This window comes from Blennius ocellaris, assembly GCF_963422515.1.
Source record: "Blennius ocellaris genome assembly, chromosome: 2".
Lineage (NCBI taxonomy): Eukaryota > Metazoa > Chordata > Actinopteri > Blenniiformes > Blenniidae > Blennius > Blennius ocellaris.
The window spans coordinates 22,369,472-22,387,551 of NC_137651.1; the positions used below are offsets into that span (position 1 = coordinate 22,369,472).

The 18,080-nt window shown below is 41.8% G+C and overlaps 2 protein-coding genes and 1 pseudogene across 3 annotated transcripts; 1 reads left to right on the top strand and 2 right to left on the bottom strand.

Moving 5' to 3' along the window:
- The first annotated feature begins 1,399 nt into the window (after positions 1–1,399).
- LOC308135144 (tapasin-like) lies at positions 1,400–5,087 on the top strand. Its single transcript, XM_080503019.1, has 8 exons — positions 1,400–1,487; positions 2,272–2,445; positions 2,524–2,793; positions 2,982–3,311; positions 3,411–3,743; positions 4,234–4,323; positions 4,641–4,660; positions 4,766–5,087. The coding sequence occupies exons 1-8, from the start codon at positions 1,448–1,450 to the stop codon at positions 4,778–4,780; spliced, it is 1,272 nt and encodes a 423-aa protein (XP_080359145.1). The 5' UTR covers positions 1,400–1,447; the 3' UTR covers positions 4,781–5,087.
- A 778-nt stretch (positions 5,088–5,865) lies between these two features.
- LOC308139390 (uncharacterized protein) lies at positions 5,866–11,027 on the bottom strand. Its single transcript, XM_080508831.1, has 8 exons — positions 10,955–11,027; positions 9,524–9,700; positions 9,182–9,445; positions 7,806–8,135; positions 7,044–7,391; positions 6,859–6,948; positions 6,453–6,499; positions 5,866–6,337 (listed from the first exon to the last, which is right to left on the bottom strand). The coding sequence occupies exons 1-7, from the start codon at positions 10,998–11,000 to the stop codon at positions 6,456–6,458; spliced, it is 1,299 nt and encodes a 432-aa protein (XP_080364957.1). The 5' UTR covers positions 11,001–11,027; the 3' UTR covers positions 5,866–6,337; positions 6,453–6,455.
- A 2,026-nt stretch (positions 11,028–13,053) lies between these two features.
- On the bottom strand, positions 13,054–17,889 carry LOC308140797 (tapasin-related protein-like; annotated as a pseudogene). Its single transcript, XR_013937245.1, has 8 exons — positions 17,772–17,889; positions 17,134–17,310; positions 16,783–17,058; positions 15,874–16,203; positions 14,652–15,002; positions 14,411–14,500; positions 14,125–14,144; positions 13,054–13,950 (listed from the first exon to the last, which is right to left on the bottom strand). The product of XR_013937245.1 is annotated as a tapasin-related protein-like (transcript).
- Positions 17,890–18,080: the final 191 nt, after the last annotated feature.

Genomic DNA, 18,080 nt, shown 5'->3' on the forward strand with positions numbered 1-18,080 from the left:
GGCTCTAGTTGAGCTGCTGCAGGTTTAGACTCCTGGGGGACCGTCACCGAGCGTCTTTCCCTTTTCACACACCATGTTTCAATGACACTAACATTCACTCTCTTCTTATACTCTCACCTCCACCTGAAACAGCAGAATATCTTTATCTCTAAATCTGGTTCTGCAGGTTTCTTCCTGTTAAAAGGGACTTTTTTTTTTCTCCTTTCGATCATCACCAATAGACGTTCATGTGGATTATTTATTTATTTATTTTTGGAGGGGGTAACAGTCCCATGAAATGGCTGTTATAATTGCGTATATGAATAAACCTGAAGGGAGGCGACATGAAGATGTTGGATTGATGCTGTAGATTTACACTCACACTGAGGAGCCTCCTCATAGCGATCACTGTATTACGTTCAGACATGCCGCTTCTTTGTTGGAGACACATCCCGTTGATCCCAAAGTCAAACCAAAGGATACAATAAGATTGGCCCTAAATCATCCACAGCCTGCCGCATTGCGTTCCAGGTTCTGCAAGAACATCCAGGGATCAGAGTTTCTCTGTGTCTACAGTGAGATCAGGCCCCAGCTTGCCTCCCGGCCCACAAACCGGCTCAACGTCTCCGGTTCTGCAGCCGAATGATGACATTTCACTGAACTGAGGCATCATAACTTTTCTTATCTCTCTTCTTCATCTTTCTTTTTTCTTCAAAAACAAAACATTTGCCACTCATAAATCTTCCTTTTCGTATGACATTTGCTTCCAATGGAATTGCCTGTTTGTGTTGTGCAGGCAATGTCTTGTTGGAAGCAGATCTTTTTCAACCCTTTTTCAACCCTTTAGCATCAAATGATGCTGTTAAGCTTTGATTTAAAGACATCTGACAAAAAAATAACAACAATCAAGTACTCTTTCTTCTCTTTTCATAAAGTCTTCCTGGTTTTAACTTTAAAAACAGCTAAAGCTGGAAGCATTACACTTCAGGAGGCCACAAAATCTGTTCATAAATTATTTGAATGGTTTTGGATCTAAACATTGTTGCCACTTCCAGTTTCGGGAAAGATGTTTTTCATTAATTGGAATTCTTCTTGGACCTTTGGGATGAGAACTTCTAATACCTTTTGTGTACTTTGGCAAACGATCTGGTTGAGTATAAACCCTGCAATTTGTGAATCTCTGTTCATTCGGTGTTTGGGCGTGAAAGAAAGACCTGAATGTGCATAATAAGGCCAAATGAATCACAAAACCAGAAAACACACACACACGCACGCGCACGCGCACGCGCACACACACACACACACACACACACAATTCAGTTTGTCCGCTGTACCGGCTCGTCACGTGATCGGAGCAAAAGGCAAATCAAGAGGATATTAAACTATGAAATGAAAGTGAAAGTTTCCTGACAGACTTGCTCTGCAGCTCCAACTGGGAAAAACAAGCAAGGACTTACTCGTTACAACGATGGGTTTTAAGACACTTCTTCATTTATGTCTGTACACAGGTGAGTGAGTGTCTTTGACATTGTTTCCAGTTTATTTTTTACTTCACTTTGTCAACCGACAACAAATCAGCCTCTTCTTGGAATCATTTCCTGAAATACTGACATATTTAGCATGAGCTTTGTTCACATTGTGCACACCACATTATAGAACAACACATAATTTTAAACATTTCAGCCATCAGCAGAATTCAGCTACATAGTTTAACGGGGGGAATTTAGTGTGTCTGACATTTTACATGGAACAATGACAAGAAAGAGCTGAGCCCAAAATGTAATTTAAAAAACTTTAATAATGTAATAAATGTTCAATAATAACAAGATGCTGAGCGCAAAACTTAAAAAACTTTAATATTACATTATGAGGTTGGCAAAATATTATCCCCCTCATAATATAATAATTGTGTTACATCATAAAGTGAGTCAATGATTCATTGTTTGGACTTGAACTTGAACTGCTTCAATGACACTGAAATAATGACTTCTAAAGGTTTGGACTATTTGTTTATACATATATCTATATACAATTTATATATATATATATATATTTAATACCAGTTACACACATTTTGGGTTAAACATTTGGGATTTTTATCACATATTCTATAACAACTCAGGTCATTGTGTCATTGACTTTGCTCAGTTGGCAGAAAATGGACCACCATGTTAACAGAGGTAAACATTTAATTTATAATGTTTATGCATCTGGTTTAGTATATTTTTTAATTGTTTAGGACCGCTGAAATGTCAGTCCTGTATTTATAACTATTTATTTATTTTATTCCAGCTGTGCAGTGTGTCAGCGACATACGTGCTCTGAACTGTAAGTTCTCTGACCAGAAATCATTTCTAAATAATGGAACACATGACATCGATATCAGCCACAAGGATGTTATTCTGCAGTTCGGTCAAAAAGGAGACGCTCCTGTCAAACCAGACACCGTCACTTTCCTGCTCACCGGTGAGTTGCTGCAGCCTGCAGACGAATGAGACGGGACGCCGCTGGTTTACTGGTTTACTGGTTCCTCTTGTGTTGTAGGAAGTAGCCTGGACTTGCGGTTGTACTTGGGGAAAGCAGATGAAGACCAGCTGGCGTGTGAACTGCATCGACACAGTACTAACGGTGTTCATGTCCAGTGGCCTCTCCAAGAAACTCATGGCTATAACTACTGGTACAACTGCATTATCAGACACAGTCTTTTCACTGTGACCAGCTTCCTCAGACAACCGTCCACAAACCCTGCTCCAGGACGGCATGACTACCACAACTGGGCTGTGATCAAGGATGGAGAAGTCCTCACCACAATAGGTATGTACATATATACATTACACACTTCAAACTCTTGGTTTTCTTGGACTGTACCTGGAGAAAATTTGCACACACGTGCCTGGAGAACATGCAAACGTCACACAGAATGAACCACCAAGACTCAAACTGGTGTTGTTCTCGCTAACCGCTACCCCACCGTGCACTGTGGTCTGTCTTTGTTTCCACAGTTGCCCTGGTCGTGAAAACCAACACTCCAGAAGTGAAATCAGCACTGGGGACCCAAACAAAGCTGGACTGCCAGTTTGCGATTGACCATGAGGGAGCGGACTACACTGTGGAGTGGTTCTCGTATGGCAACGGACAGAGGAATCAGCTCTTCAGCCACAGCCGCCGCTCAGGATTGACTCAGGGGACCGGCGTCAATCTGAAGGCCCTTGAAAAAGGAGACGCCTCCTACGACCTACCTGCTGCCGATAAAGGAAGCCAGCAGACCTTTGTTTGTTCAGTGTCCGTGAAGCCGTTGGTCGCAACTGTGAACATAGATTGGACCATTGAAGGTAAAAAAAATATTAAACATCGCAATGTATTCAGTTCTAATATATGAATTGTGATCATTTTGCAAAATTGTATTTTATTCTCTCCCTTTTTCTCTTAAGAGAAACCTAAAGTTTTCCTTAATGTGCCTCCGGTGCTCTCAATGAAGGAGGGTGAAGTTAAAAGGATTGAATGTCGAGCAGATCACTACTACCCCCAGGATGTAAAGATGATTTGGTATTGGTACAAACCAACAGCATCAAGTCAGATCGACCCTGATGTTCTCAACAAGACTCACTCCAGCCACATGAGTAACAACGACGGCACTGTGTCTTTGGATGCTTACATCAACATCCGCCCTTCAGTGAAGGACTCAGGGACAATGTATATATGCAGTGTCTTCCACCAGTCCCTGAGGGTGCCTATCAGAATGAGCATCATAATACAAGTTGAAGGTAAGAAGTTGGGCTGGGCAAAAATAAATAAATTAAAAAATTTTTTTAAAGAAAAATGTGCTTTTCAATTCGATTTTAGATTTTTTTTTCTCAATATACTTAAAAATTACTGCAGACATTAGATATATTGTCAAAAGTGCAAATTTAATGCTGTGATTGTCCTCAGAGTTAAAATACATATAAACAATCCCAAAATAAAAACTAAAGGAGGCTCAGTCATTCCACAAATTCAAGCTTTTCTGCAAAAGTGCAACAGCAACTTCTGAAAGCCACAAGAAATGTTAGAACAGAAGGGAAAAAAGCCCCAAAAAAACTGTGGAGGACTCGAATTTGTAATATATAAATCTTTTTAGCCGCAAATTCCATTATTCAATGAAATCGATTTTTTTGAACAGCCCAAGTAAGAGATTTCAATTTTCACACTGTTCTACACATGAGTGACCACCTGGTGGCAGCAAAGAAACATGTTTTGTCTGTTTTCTTTGCTCAGATCCGAATCAACAGCTGTTGATCTTCTCTACATTGTTCACCACAATCATAATCTCAGCCCTTCTGTACATGATACACAAGATGTGTTCAGGTAAGATTAACATAGAAACCATCAACATAGAGACCCATGGTTCTAAGAATAAAAAGTAATTCCGGCCTTTCTGGTCACAGAATGACAGTTCATATTGTGATCACAGGAATTGGGCGAAAGGCCAATATCATCTCCTGAATTCAGATGCTTCAGATTTGTATGAATCTGTGTATATAGAAGTTACTAAATCACCACAATCCAGTCAGTCCAGTACAATCTTTGTAATCGATCCTGATCAGATGTAACATCAACATAAATGCATGTGTATGAGCATCACTAAAACACATTAAGAGTAATTATCATTTGTTTCTCCACAGCAAGAAGACGGCGGTCCCGGGTACGGTGACACAAACACACATATACTTAACTAAACTGTTAAACACGTGTTAATACTGATTACAGGTTCAAATCTGCATGGCTGTGATGTCTCTGTCCTGAGCAGAGGCTGCCCTACTGATTGGGACCTGAAAAGAGCCTCATCCAGTCGCAGTGGAGGAAGAGCCTCGACTTTGCTCCTACCAACTCCCACTTTTTACCTCTACCAGGGACTCGTATGTTTTCATTGGTGTGTGGGTTTATTTTGTATTTTTTGTGTGGTTTCTGTTAGTTAGAGTTTGATTTTACTTTAATATGTAAATTATGAATGTCTTAAACAAAAACTTCCCTGGCTGATGAAGGCAGAAGAGATGCAATGTGATTGAGATTCGGTTCCTAGTCCGAAAACCTGCACCTGAGGTTAATTGGTGACACTAATTGCCCCTAAATGTGAGTGTGTGTGGTTGTTTGTCTGTTTACGCTTTGAGTGAACAATAAATGTTGTGATGAATGTCAAAATGTTTTTTCCTTAATCTGCGTCTGCCTGTTTTATTTATTTCCCCACACATCTGACCCCATAATTCATATCTTCACTGAAATGATATCCAGTAGCATTAGAGAGTTACTGACAACCTACCAACAGGCATTTTTCCTTTTCTCATTTTCTTTGTTCTGAGCTATGACAGAAAGATTGTATAGTTTGATTGAAGGAGCAACAAAATCTATTACGAATCGGTGATCACAATTTTTTTTTTTTATTAACTGAATTGAAGATTATTTCTCATATTTCTTATTCAATGGTCTTTTGAATATCAGATACAAGCTTTTCATTGTGATTACTGTATTGCCTGGGCCAATGTGTCAATATATCGGAATAATAATTGAATGTACCCATTGTTACTGCATCACGTTAGCAGTGCTTATTCATTTTTTCACGATATTAAATTTAGTTCCTACCCCCAGAGACAGTACTGTCTCAGGCGGAAACATATGTGAGCAGGCGTTTCCGGGGGGGCATAATTAAGAGGTGGACGAAAGAGAGTTTATCAGCGTTTAGTGTGTAATGTTAATGGAGAAATGTGACGTAGCCCACAGAGAGATGGAGGGCTTGAGTACACTCACTCAGCAGGTTTATTATGTCATTTTCCTGTGTGCATGCATCCATGTGCTGATGGAAACCATGAAATCTTAATCTTTCATTGTTTTTATTCAATAAAGCTTGCACACTTCGACTCATCATAACATCGCCTTTCACCATCAATCCATCAAAGAAACATCAGGTTTGGGAGAAACATACAAAAAAAAACTACATTGGTGGCAGTGGGTGTGTCTGCCACAGTTCGGCTTCCTTGTGATCTTTTAGTGAATCAGATCAGAGAAAATACTACTGAAAGCCCTTGCAATCGTAGTAACTACAGTGATCCACTGGCAAAAAAAGAAGAAAATCATTCACCAAAACACCAAATCCATCTTACAGCACAATTTCCCCTTTCCAGCTTCTGGATCCGCTCACCAACAATCCACCAAACCCGCATCATTGAAAACATAGACGCCCTGACAGAGGTAAAAAAAAAAAATGAAAGAGGTAGGAGGAAAAGGTGAGCGATGGAAGAAAAAGGCTGAAAGAGCATCTTCTTTACTTCTTTCACTCTGTCCGGGCGAGGCTCTTTTCATGAAACCATTTCCAATGAGTAGGCACCTGTTAAAGACAGACAGAAGCAGATGCAAACATGTAAACAATAGTACTAATACGTATTAATGAGACTGTTTTAATATATATATATATATATATATGAATATGTAGATATTCATACTCATTAAATATATTCATTCGATCGTACCCGGGACGTCAGTCTTCTTGCTGTGGAGAAACAAATGATAAGTACTATAAACATATTTCAGGGATTCTCATACACATTTCTTTATGTTGATGTTTCTCCATTATTCTCCGTTATTGAACTAACTAATTTGTGGTGATTTAGTCACTTTTCTATCCACAGAATTATTAAATTCTGAAGCAGTGGAATTCAGGAGATGATATTGGCATTTCGCCCACTTCCTCTGATCACAATATGAACTGTCATTCTGTGACCATTCTTAGAACCTTGGGTTTTCTATGTTGATGGCTTCTATGTTGATTGGCCATATTGCCCACAGTGTCCAGTGACACACTAATGTAAGCTTTACATGTGCCTGAAGACGGATCTGCGATGCGCTTACCTGAACGTGGCCTGTATACGAAATAGAGAAGGACTGACACGAGCACTGTGACGACGACGATGGTGAGGAATGACACTGCCGTGGCTCGCTCTGAGCAGAGAAAAACACGCCACGCATGTACTCCTTGCTGCCACCAGCTGACGGTTCACACATGCTGCAGTAGAAATACCAAGAACTCCAATTACCTTCCACATATATGATGAAGCTCCTTTTGATGGGCACCATCAGGGACTGGTGGAAGACACTGCAGGTGAACTGTGTCCCCGAGTCCTTCACGGAAGGATGGAGGTCGAGGTTGGAAAACATGGAGAGGGTGCCGTTCTCCTGGGATCCGACCACCCGGACGTTCTTGCTGACAATAGCCGGGACGGGACCACGGCCCAGGCTGCTCAGGCCCGACGATTTGATCTGAGTCCAAAGTATCTCTGCGTTCTCGGGGTAGAAGTCCTCTGCTGTGCAGGTGATAGATGTTTTTGGACCGTTCTCCACCAACAAGAGTAGGCTTTCCACGTTTATGGATACTTTAGGCCGCACTTAAGAAAGAGAGGAATTGAGAATGAGGTTATCACAACTTATATATTTCTTGGCAACAAAGATTAACCAAGAACTTTTATATCCCCAAAGTTTGATATTCTTCAGCAATTATTTGCTGACTCGGCATCTACTTTGAAAGTAAGTTATAAAAAATTTAAAAAGTACGCTAATTTCTGACAAAGTCAACATCTGAACTGTCAAAACGTCGACTGTCTCTCTGAAGTCAGAGGTAAGTTCTGGTTGGAATAATTAAAAGTCAAGCAAATAAAAAGGTTGCACAGAAGCTACCAACAATCTTACCAAATAGATCTCTTAAATTTAGCACCAACAATATATTTAAATGTTAGCCCACGTAAACACATGTAGGTATTCCTGATGTACAAAATGTGTTTAAATTTTTTTTTTTTTTTTACCTTCAATGGTCCAATCTATGTTCACAGTTGCGACCAACGGCTTCACAGACACTGAACAAACAAAGGTCTGCTGGCTTCCTTTATCGGCAGCAGGTAGGTCGTAGGAGGCGTCTCCTTTTTCAAGGGCCTTCAGATCGACGCCGGTCCCCTGAGTCAATCCTGGGCCGTGGCTGTGGCTGAAGAGCTGATTCCTCTGTCCGTTGCCGTACGAGAACCACTCCACAGTGTAGTCTGCTCCCTCATAGTCAATCGCAAACTGGCAGTCCAGCTTTGTTTGGGTCCCCAGTGGTGATTTCACTTTTGGAGTGTTGGTTTTCACGACCAGGGCAACTGTGGAAACAAAGACAGACCACAGTGCACGGTGGAGTAGCGGTTAGCGCTCCGGCGTGAGCGTGACTGTCCTGCGGTGGACCGGCGACCCCCCCCCCCCCCCGACGTGTCCCACTGTCTTTAACCTTTGCTCTACCGGTGCAACATGGAGATGGATAAAGCAGCACGGAAGATGGATGGATACACTGATTTTATGCACAAACACACATAATGGGAAGCGTCATTTATTTTCCTCCTTGGACCTGGAATATCAGCACATGTTCCAGGTGGAGGTACTGGGTGGCTGAATGATTGATGTGTCAGTGTGTCACATGTTTTTAAATAGTTTTCATGGTGTTTGAAAAGGTGAGTCTCAGTCTTCAGCAGAGACGCTGCTGCGTTTGTAGAGAAGGGTCTTCCCCTCAACTTTTGTTTGCTGACTTCTGTAAGATATTATCTATGTTGTACCTTAAACTTTAACTTTGTCTCATATTTATTTAGTTATTCATTTAATTACAGAAAGCAGTTTTGCTTTTTCCACCAGGGTCTCAGGACAGGGGGAAATGTTTTATAGAAAAATGACATAAAAGCAGATTTTTGCACTGATTTAACCATTTCAAGGCTGTGCTTTTAAAAAAAAAGTTAAACATTTTTTTTAAAGCAGCTTTCCACAAACTGCCAACTCCTCTTTTTGCTATTTCCGCAATAGTGTCTTCTTGATGAATCTTGAAGCTCTACACACAACCCGTGTTTGAAAAGAGGACATGAATCAGCTCAGCCTTCAGCAGCTATTATTTTTATTGAGAAGCATTTCCCTGGCCGGCTCCCCCACACATTTTGGTTGCTAATTTCAATATAACACTGATTTCTATCTTTTTTCTTTTTCTTTTTTTTTTTTTTTACAGAAAGCCTTTTCAGAAACTGCAGAAACATCACTGTGTCTGCTGAAGGCTGAGCCGAGTTTGGTCGACTGTTATCGTCAGTGGACCACTTGCAAAGCTGAAAAGCTTAATCTGCTTGTGTCCCTTTATGCAGGATCGTAGTAAATCCGGTCTCTTGTCTTTTACCTGTTGTGGGGAGGATGTCTCCATCCTTGAGAACGGGCCAAGCGTTATCCTCTCCTGGAGCAGAGTTTTTGAACGGTTGTCTGAGGAAGGTGGTCGCAGTGAAAAGTCTGTGTTTGATGGTGCAGTTGTACCAGTAGTTATAGTCCTGGGTCTTTTGAAGAGGCCACAGGGCATGAACGCCGTTGGTATTGTAGCGATGCAGCTCACAGTGCCGGTAGTCTGCATCTTTTTCCTCCAAGTACAACCGCAAGTCCAGGTTAGTTCCTACAACACAAGAGAAACCAGTAAACCAGTAAATCAGCGGCGTCCCGTCTTGTCTGTCTGCCGGCTGCAGTGGCTCACCGTTGACCAGGAAGATGATGGCATCTGGAATCACAGGGGCCTCTTCTTTTAGGCCAAACAGCAGAGTTACAGCTCTCTGGGTGACTCTGACTTCATGTTGTCCATTGTTATCCGTAAGCAATTCTTGGACATAGAGCTTGCAGTTCAGAGAAAGTATGTGGTTGGAACAGTGTACACCTGGGAACAAATTAAAAAGTTAAAACAATCTGTCAATACACACAAAGCTGACATCTTGGGGCTTGAAACACGAAACGTCTCAATTATTCTAGACAATTAAAAAATACACCAAACCAAAGAGTGTGTGCACCTGTAAACATTCTGCATCAAATGTTTATCTCTATGAACATGATGAGCCATAGTTTACCGCGAACCAAACAAACTGAATGAAACCCTTAAACCCTAATGACCAAATGTTCCCCTTTTACCCTCCGCAGAACAGAATTCTACCGCCTCGACAAAGCGTCAAGCTGCTTTTCTCCGAAGATGTCCATGAATTAGCGTCAGGGAGACCAGTCAAATCTAAATACTCCTGTGAGACCCATGACAACCCCCAAAACTACATTTCGACTAAAGAGCTGGAGCAGTTCCTGGGTTTTTTTGCTCTACTACCAGACACCCACACGATGTGGCGTCAAACCAGCCGAGCGTCTCGTGTAGCTGACACCGTCCAAGGTAAAGGAACAAGCTGAAGCAATACCGATGTACAACCCCATGATCTAATAGCACATTTCAATGAGAAGAAGCTTTGGTGTTTTAAAAACACATCAGCTCGTTGACGCCCTTCAGGCAACAAACCTTGAGTGACTGAAACATTATTAAGAATCCTGAAGCTCTCATGCACATATGCAACATTTTTTCCTCGGCCCTTCTTTTTTTTCTATTTTAACCTTTAACTGCTATTGTTCTTCTTGTTGAAATGTTTAAAAATGACATAAACTTTGACCACCACACAGCTTTTAATCTCAAGCATTTCCTGAAATCTGCCGTGAAGATAAAACAATGTAATATCTAGCAAATTATTTTCAGTGGTGTTTCTCGATAATGTGACGTGGACACAGTGAACAAAGCTCACTCTATCTATTCAAGTAGAGAATCAAACAATTAGTTCCATTGATCTGAATCACCATACAAAGAAGTCATCTGAGTACGCAGCAGTATTTCAGCAGGAAACACATTTTCTTTTCTTTCGTGTGAACCCCCCTACCCAAATAAAACACCAACAAATGTGTCATAGATACTCAACATTGACTGAAACTGCATGTTTGTCCTAAAGACTCGTATTTATGTGGAAAATGGCATTTCGCTGTCAGGTCAGGGAGAGTGAAGGTCAGGATACTTCATCATTCCATTCATCACTTTTCAGTTTAGCAAAACGGAAAAGGCCACAACTTAATGTTAAAAAAAAAAGAAAAAAAAAGTGAGATTACTCACCTGTGTACAGACACAAGTGAAAAAGTATCTTGAAGATGAAACTCATCGTTGTGCACTTGTAATTCCCTGCTCGTTTGAGCTGCACAGCAGGTTCCTCAAGATGCATTCGGAGTTAAATACAAACCTTTGCTGCTTGATTTGCATGTCGGGATCACGTGGTGAGCAATCACACAATCACAACCAGTTGGCACAGAGTGAACGTGTGTCTCAACTATTCATGTTGGCTGGTTTTAGGATTTAATTGCACACCACTATGTAGTTGCACCATTTAAAAGGAACATAGGTATGAGTCTGAAATCTACGCTTTCAATGGGTTTCAGCTATACGCATCATAATTAGGAGTAACACACACAAGGAATATTTCAGTCTGTGAAAAGATGTTTTGTTTTTAAAACCAAATTGCAGGAATGAATGGGCTATGAGATGTCATGACCTGCGTATAAATAAAAGCTTCAAATATCAGTTTGCGTTTTTTCATTTCAACGAAGGCAGAATGAGAGGAAATTGAATTAGACCCGTGAGAAGAGGAGAAAGAAGCAGAATGACACAATAAACACGACAGGCAGGTTAATAAATGTACCTGTATGTACAAACTCGAGGCTGAGAAAGTGTTTGTGTGGAATGAAGCCATCCAACTGGGGAATGTTTTCTCTTCAATGGAGCCTTTTGTCATTACATTAGATTATATTTTCTGTCAGATTTAACATTTAAGAACTTCATTACATTGTGTATATAGTAGAGACTATTGAGATAGGGTGGTGATAACATGAATTACAAAACAAGAGAACAATTGATGTTAGAGCAGGGGCGTCAAACATATATATGACCATCTTATTCTGTTTATTTATGACATACATGAAAATGTAATAAAACTTTGAATTACAAAAAAAATCCAACTTAATTCCTCTTTTCAAACAGAAAAGAATGTCACGAATAAACAAATATCCAGCTATCACAAAATATATGTTCCCCTTTATTAATGTAATAAACAATGAGTTTAAAAAAAATCTAAAAGTGTCAAGACTTCAATCTTTAATTTTTCATTGACATATCCCTGGGACATTACTGTGCCAGACTCACAAACAGAGTCTCGTAATCGTCGCCGCCTTCATTTCCTCTAAAAAGTCATCGCTCTCTTTTGTTGTTGACACATTCAAAGCATAGGTGCTCCGACATCAGGCTCCCTCTGTGACCTAGCCCTGGGGCATGACATCCAGCTCTTTGACTAACAAAGACATACCAGGAATTGTTGTGAAACCCTTTTGGATCAGCATGTGGGGTGGAATGGGGCACACGCCTTCCAGTGAGGCACTGAGAGCTGCAGCTCGAGTCACTTCAGCAGGAATGATCTAATTGTCTGTCCCCAGCTGGTAGAAGATCAGGTTCGCTTTGACAATAGGTGTGAGTATATTTCAGGAATCCAGTTGAAACCTGTTGTTCCACTTCTGTGGTTTTTTTGTTTGTTGTCTGACAAACTCATCAGTTCTCCAACTTGGGAGTTTTTTGTTTGTTTTGTTTCTCCAGATGTAAATTAGACTAAAAACCAAAATCATCCCTGTTGTGGTTTTTTATTCAATTCAATGTATCCGTCCATCCATCTTCTATCCTGAATACACCCTGAATACGTCACCAGTGTATCACTGAACAAACACACACACACACACGGATTGTATGACTGAAGTCAAAAGAAACTGCTTGATAAACAATTTCAGGAGTTGCAACAACCTGGTTGGTGAACATTTAAAGTGGAAATTAAACAGGTTTTCCGATTAATTTTATTTCTGGGTGTGATTTGACCCTTTGCTATCGATCATATTAGAAACCTGATCAATCTTTCAAAAAGGCTTGTAAAAGATTTTTATTCTTTTATTTGCATGCGTGTTTTGATTATTTGTTTTACTGGCTGCAGAATGAATCCCCCCCCCCCGGAGGCCGTTAGACGTATTGAACGCCAGAGTCCCCGACAGGGTGTGAGGGAGGGAGTTTTAGTTCACCTTGGAGACACAAGTCTGTAAATGCTGATAAACCTGAAGTCCCTTTATGTCCAGATCTGCCAAAACATCAGGAAAAGAAAGCGAGAAGCCATTTTCAAACCACGAAGAAAATGTTTTATTCCTGAGAATTCTGCAAAAGACAGATACTTCTCAATCAATCCACAGTCCCAATTAAAAAAAAAAAAAAAAGACAAGAAAAATCTGTAAAATGCTCCATTTGAATTACCCTGTACTTACTACATTACAGTCTGATGGCTGATGGGTAATCTCACGTAGTAAACTTACCGTGAGGTCAAGTACTGACAGTCACTTCCTCTAGGAACCCTGCACGGCTCACTTTAACTGAATGTATTTAGAAATGTCCTTTTCAATCTTAACATTAAACACCATGAACCGTCCACATCGAACTCCACCTCTTCAGTTCTGGACTTTTTTATCTTCTGTTTGTATTTCACTGCTTCATCCTCCTGCGTTGACGGCTGATTCATTTAACCAATCACACGACCTGAATGCTCAGATTTCCAAAGACTTTCAGGTTCTACTTCTTCAAAGTCACTGTGGCACAAGAAGAAAGCCGATAGAAACCGACCGAAAATCAACCATATCTTTGTATCGAACAAGTGAAAAGCCAAATCTTTTTTCATAAATCGCAATGACCAATACGTTTGTTGTTGGGTTTTTTTGGAATTTAAACATTTCAGTATAGCAGGGAGACCTGCATTGTTCTGTGTGGAGTTTGCATGTCCTCTCTGTGTGGTTGGGCTTAATCCAGGTACTCTGATTCCCTAATCCAAAAACATCTGGTTCCCAAAGTGTGTGTGTGTGTGTGTGTGTGTGTGTGTGTGTGTGTGTGCGTGTGTGAAAATGAAGTGGTGACAATCAGTGTCATATCAACCCCAATAAATAACCCCACCCAGACACCAAAATCACACAGGTGAAGGTTTGTACAGTAGAAATGGACGAGGAAGTGATGATGCTGGTGGGACTTCAGTAGGGTTTCTTCTGCTCAGAGCAAATACACACACACACACACACACACACACACACACACACACACACACACACACACACACACACACACACACACACACACGCACACACACACAAATAAATTCTAGTTTGAACTGATTCCAATGGAGAAATGAAGGCAAAACGTGTTATTATGTGTCATCTCACCTCAACTGACTTCTTCTTTGCTGTAAAGAAAATAAAAAATACATTTCAGAACATCAACAACTGAAATGACAGAGACATCTCACCCCCACGCATCTGATCGTTCTTATAGCTCTTCTATTAAATGTAAATCTGAACTTTTAAAAAGTTTTCTAGGGCGAATTTCAGGATTATGAGATGCATGTGATGAAAATCAATCAGTTATTGTTTTATGGAATCGTTAAATGAGAATTGTAGCTGTCGGAAGTTTTTTTTTTTTTTTTTTTTTTATGTGTTCCTTTAAACTCACCTGAGTACAGGAAGCACAGCATCACAGCGAGCACAGAGGACAGTGTGGCCAAAGTGAAACCCACACCTATGGTGAACCAGCTGACTCGTTCTGAGCAGAAAACAAGATCACATGTGTAACTCTACTGCCACCTGGTGGCAGTACATGGTAACATAGGCAGCATGGCGCTTAAGAAACGCAGCTCAGGTTTCCAAGCCCTGAGAGTCACTGGAACGCAGCGTTACTGTCAGCCTTCGTATACCTTCAACAGTCAGGATGAAGTTCTTCTTAATGGGAACTCTCAGCGACACGTGGACGACACGCTGCATGTAAACTGTTTCCCCGAGTCCCTGAGCGAGGCCTGCAGGTAGAAGAAGGCCGGACATGGTGTAGGTCTTGTCGGCGTTGTGCCTGTGGCTGGACAGCAGAATGTTCTGGAGCTTTCTGGGGAGCGGAGCGCCGACCCTCTGACCCTAGGCCGCCGGGTCCTGCTCGGACCAAGCGAAATCCACATCCAGCGGAAGTAGCTGTCGGCGTCACACACCGACCTTCAGCTCCTCGCCCTCCTGCAGGGATAGGGACGGTCCCACGTTGATGGAGACCCGAGGAGGTTCTGAGGGGAAGAAGGGGAAAGCCTCTCAGAAATGTTGCACTTGTTGCCTTTGCTGACTGGATTTTTGGGTCATCCCCCCCCGATGTTTGTGTTTTTTCTACAGGTTTGTTTCAAGACAAACACTTGTGTTTTCACCAAATAACCATTAAACCTGATTGTTTCTAGAATTAAACTATCGATATGAGTTTGGAATCAGTATTATGTACACCATGTAAGTCAAATTTGCCAACAAAGTCCACAACTCGTATGCTTCAGAAATGCTGCTGGTGGAACCTGCAGACGCATATGCGATCAAACAAAAATAGGAAGGCAGCAGCATCTGGTTCAAATTGGTCCAACAAGAGAAAGAAAGACATTACTGCATCCTAAACGTTGTTTTTTTCTTTTTTTCCCTTATTGCATTAATTTTTCCATCCACAGAAATATAGAAATATCATCATCCACACACTTTCCACATGTACTTTCTTTCTCAGATTTCAACGAATGCAGTTATAAACGTAAAATAGATGGAAATAGAGGACCTACTTAACTGCAATATATGACGTTTGTTTGCCATGTGCTTTAACGCTCTGCTTGCTAACTGGTCTGTCAGCGTTGGGATTTCACTCACATTGGAAAACATGAATTTGAAATTGATTGGTGACTTAAGGTCAGTGTTGTGCTGTGACTTCTTCTGTATTTGACTTGAATTGGTGACCTTATATTGGAAAATGAAAACAAAACTGTTTGACAAAGCTCCACCATCGACCCATCGGTGTGCTCAAACTGTGCAGAAGCATTTTATGCTAGTGTTAAAGATAAATCTGTCCACACAGACTGGCCACATCTTATTTGTTTCTGAATCTCGTCAATATTTCACTTCACCTCTCACCTTCTATACGCAGATTCACATCCACTCTCGCGAGTATGGGCATCACTGACACCGAACACACGAAGGTCCCCTCGCTGCTGGTCTTGGAGAAGGGGAGGGTGTAGGAGGCTTCCCCTCCGGAGAGGCTCTTCAGGCGGACCCCGGAGCCCTCCGTCTGCCCCGAGCGGCTGCTGTGGCTGAACAGCTTACGCCTCTCGCCTCGGTTCTGCCAGTGCCACTCCGCGGTGAAGTTCGCCCCCTTGTGGTCAACGTCGAAGTGGCAGTGGAGCTTCTGTTCGGACCCCAGCCTGGCCCTCACTGTGGGGGTCAGTGTCCTGATCACCATGGCGACTATGGAAACAGACAGGAACCTGCTGTAAGTTCAGGAGAGAGACCTCACTACAGAGTCGTTTTCATGTACGGCCACTAGTAGGTGCTGTTTGCCTTTGTAATGACTCGAAAACGGCGTGTAAACGGGACCTAAAAACATAACAAAAAAATTTATAAAAATAAAAATGCAATACAGCATCAACATGAGGATCCAAAGTCAGTTTGTTGTCCAATCATCTGGATCATCTGCTTTATCTTTATCCTCCCTCATCACCCTCTGGGGAGAACGATGCCAGTGGGGTTCTCTGACGAGAGGACGAACTATTTGCAGGTGATTTGGGATGGAAAATACCAATATGGGAAAAGTGCAAAATAAACTTGATCTAAATAAAAGGACGGGAGGGTGTGGGAGACAATGATGGAGGTTTTAACATATTACAGTTAATTACTTGTTTTAAAAAAGTTTTTTTTTTTTTTCGCAAATCAGTGTGGATTCCTTTGTGTCTGAACGGTGCTCTAAAAATACATTTACCTTTCCTTTATTATTATTATTGCCATGTTTGTTTATACATATCCCAGAATAGATTCTCTCTGGTTCACCTGTGGTGACGAGGATCTCTCCATCGGGGATCTCAGGCCAGCTGCGGAAGTCCTGCTGCCCCGGAGCCGGCTGGTCGGACGCCTGTCTGAGGAAGCCGGTGACGGTAAAAAGCCCCCTGCTGTGTCTGATGGTGCAGCTGAACCAGTTGTTGTAGCCATGGGCTCCCAGGGCGGGCCAGCGGACGTGGATCCCCTCTGTGCTGTACCTCGCCAGCTCACACTCCAGCTGCTCGGCCTCCGCCGCCTCCAGGTACCGACGCACGTCCAGCTTCGATGCTGCAACAAAAAACGATAAAAACCGTTCAGAAACCCGCCGGCTCTCCGTCTGCTTCCCGTATTGCAGAGACTCACCGGTGAGCAGAAAGGTGACGGCGTGAGGATTGATGGGAGGATCTCCCTGCTGACCGAACTGCAGGACCACCTGTCTGGGCCGCAGCTCGGTCTCAGTGAATGCCTGTGCATTCAGGAACACGTGTTCATCAGTGAACTGACAGGGAAGCCATGAGATCTGAGAGACACAACACACACCTGAGGGGAAAAGAAAACACACACAACACAGTCTTATAAGAAACTCCTGGCTGACCAGGGCTGCACCATAATAGGCAAGACAACAATGGGCTTTAGTATTGTTCTAATATCATAAACACAAACTGTTCGTGAAAACAGCAAATGCAATTTATTTCAACTTGTTCAGTTTTTGTGAAAAAAATAATATTTAATTCAATGAGTACATTTTCATAACAGCTCTTTGGATTAACAAACAAACATTTATGTTATTTTGCTCATTTTACTGATCTTATGATCAAAACACAAAATATACTAAATTCGAGCAGTGCGCGTATTTCTAATTCGTCGAGGTTGAAAGTAACTTTCAGAATACTCTGTAAGTGAAAGTGGTGTCGTATCGTGCAGCTGTCATTCCATTCAGGTAAACGCTGTTCTGTTCGTTAACGCACAGACCCGCAGAGACCCCGCACACTGACACTCACCCGCACACACGCACGCGCACACGAGCATCTGGAGGATTAAAGCCATGGTCGCTCATCGGTGGTCTCCTTTTCTCCTTCTTACAGACAGTCCCTCCAGGAGTCCGAGGATCACTTTACTTTCACTTTCATTTCTTTGTTAGAACAAACTGGAGCGTCCAGTAGGGACACGTGACACGCACAGAAAAGAGAGATACAGAGCGAGAGAGAGAGAGAGCGAGAGAGAGAGAGTTTGCTTTATTCTTTAATTTCATTCTACGACAAGTCAAGGCATATCACTCATATGAATACCTCTCCGCCTTTCTCTGTAGT

What these genes read in the sequence shown, in the direction of transcription:
- LOC308135144 (XM_080503019.1), top strand. Translation starts at nt 1,448, where the DNA reads ATGGGTTTTAAGACACTTCTTCATTTATGTCTGTACACAG. An exon ending in CGTCACTTTCCTGCTCACCG is followed by an intron (nt 2,446 to 2,523) that starts GTGAGTTGCTGC and finishes CTTGTGTTGTAG; the next exon opens with GAAGTAGCCTGGACTTGCGG. An exon ending in CATAGATTGGACCATTGAAG is followed by an intron (nt 3,312 to 3,410) that starts GTAAAAAAAATA and finishes TTTTCTCTTAAG; the next exon opens with AGAAACCTAAAGTTTTCCTT.
- LOC308139390 (XM_080508831.1), bottom strand. Translation starts at nt 11,000, where the DNA reads ATGAGTTTCATCTTCAAGATACTTTTTCACTTGTGTCTGTACACAG. An exon ending in CATCATCTTCCTGGTCAACG is followed by an intron (nt 9,446 to 9,523) that starts GTGAGCCACTGC and finishes CTTGTGTTGTAG; the next exon opens with GAACTAACCTGGACTTGCGG. An exon ending in AGACATCCTCCCCACAACAG is followed by an intron (nt 8,136 to 9,181) that starts GTAAAAGACAAG and finishes TTGTTTCCACAG; the next exon opens with TTGCCCTGGTCGTGAAAACC.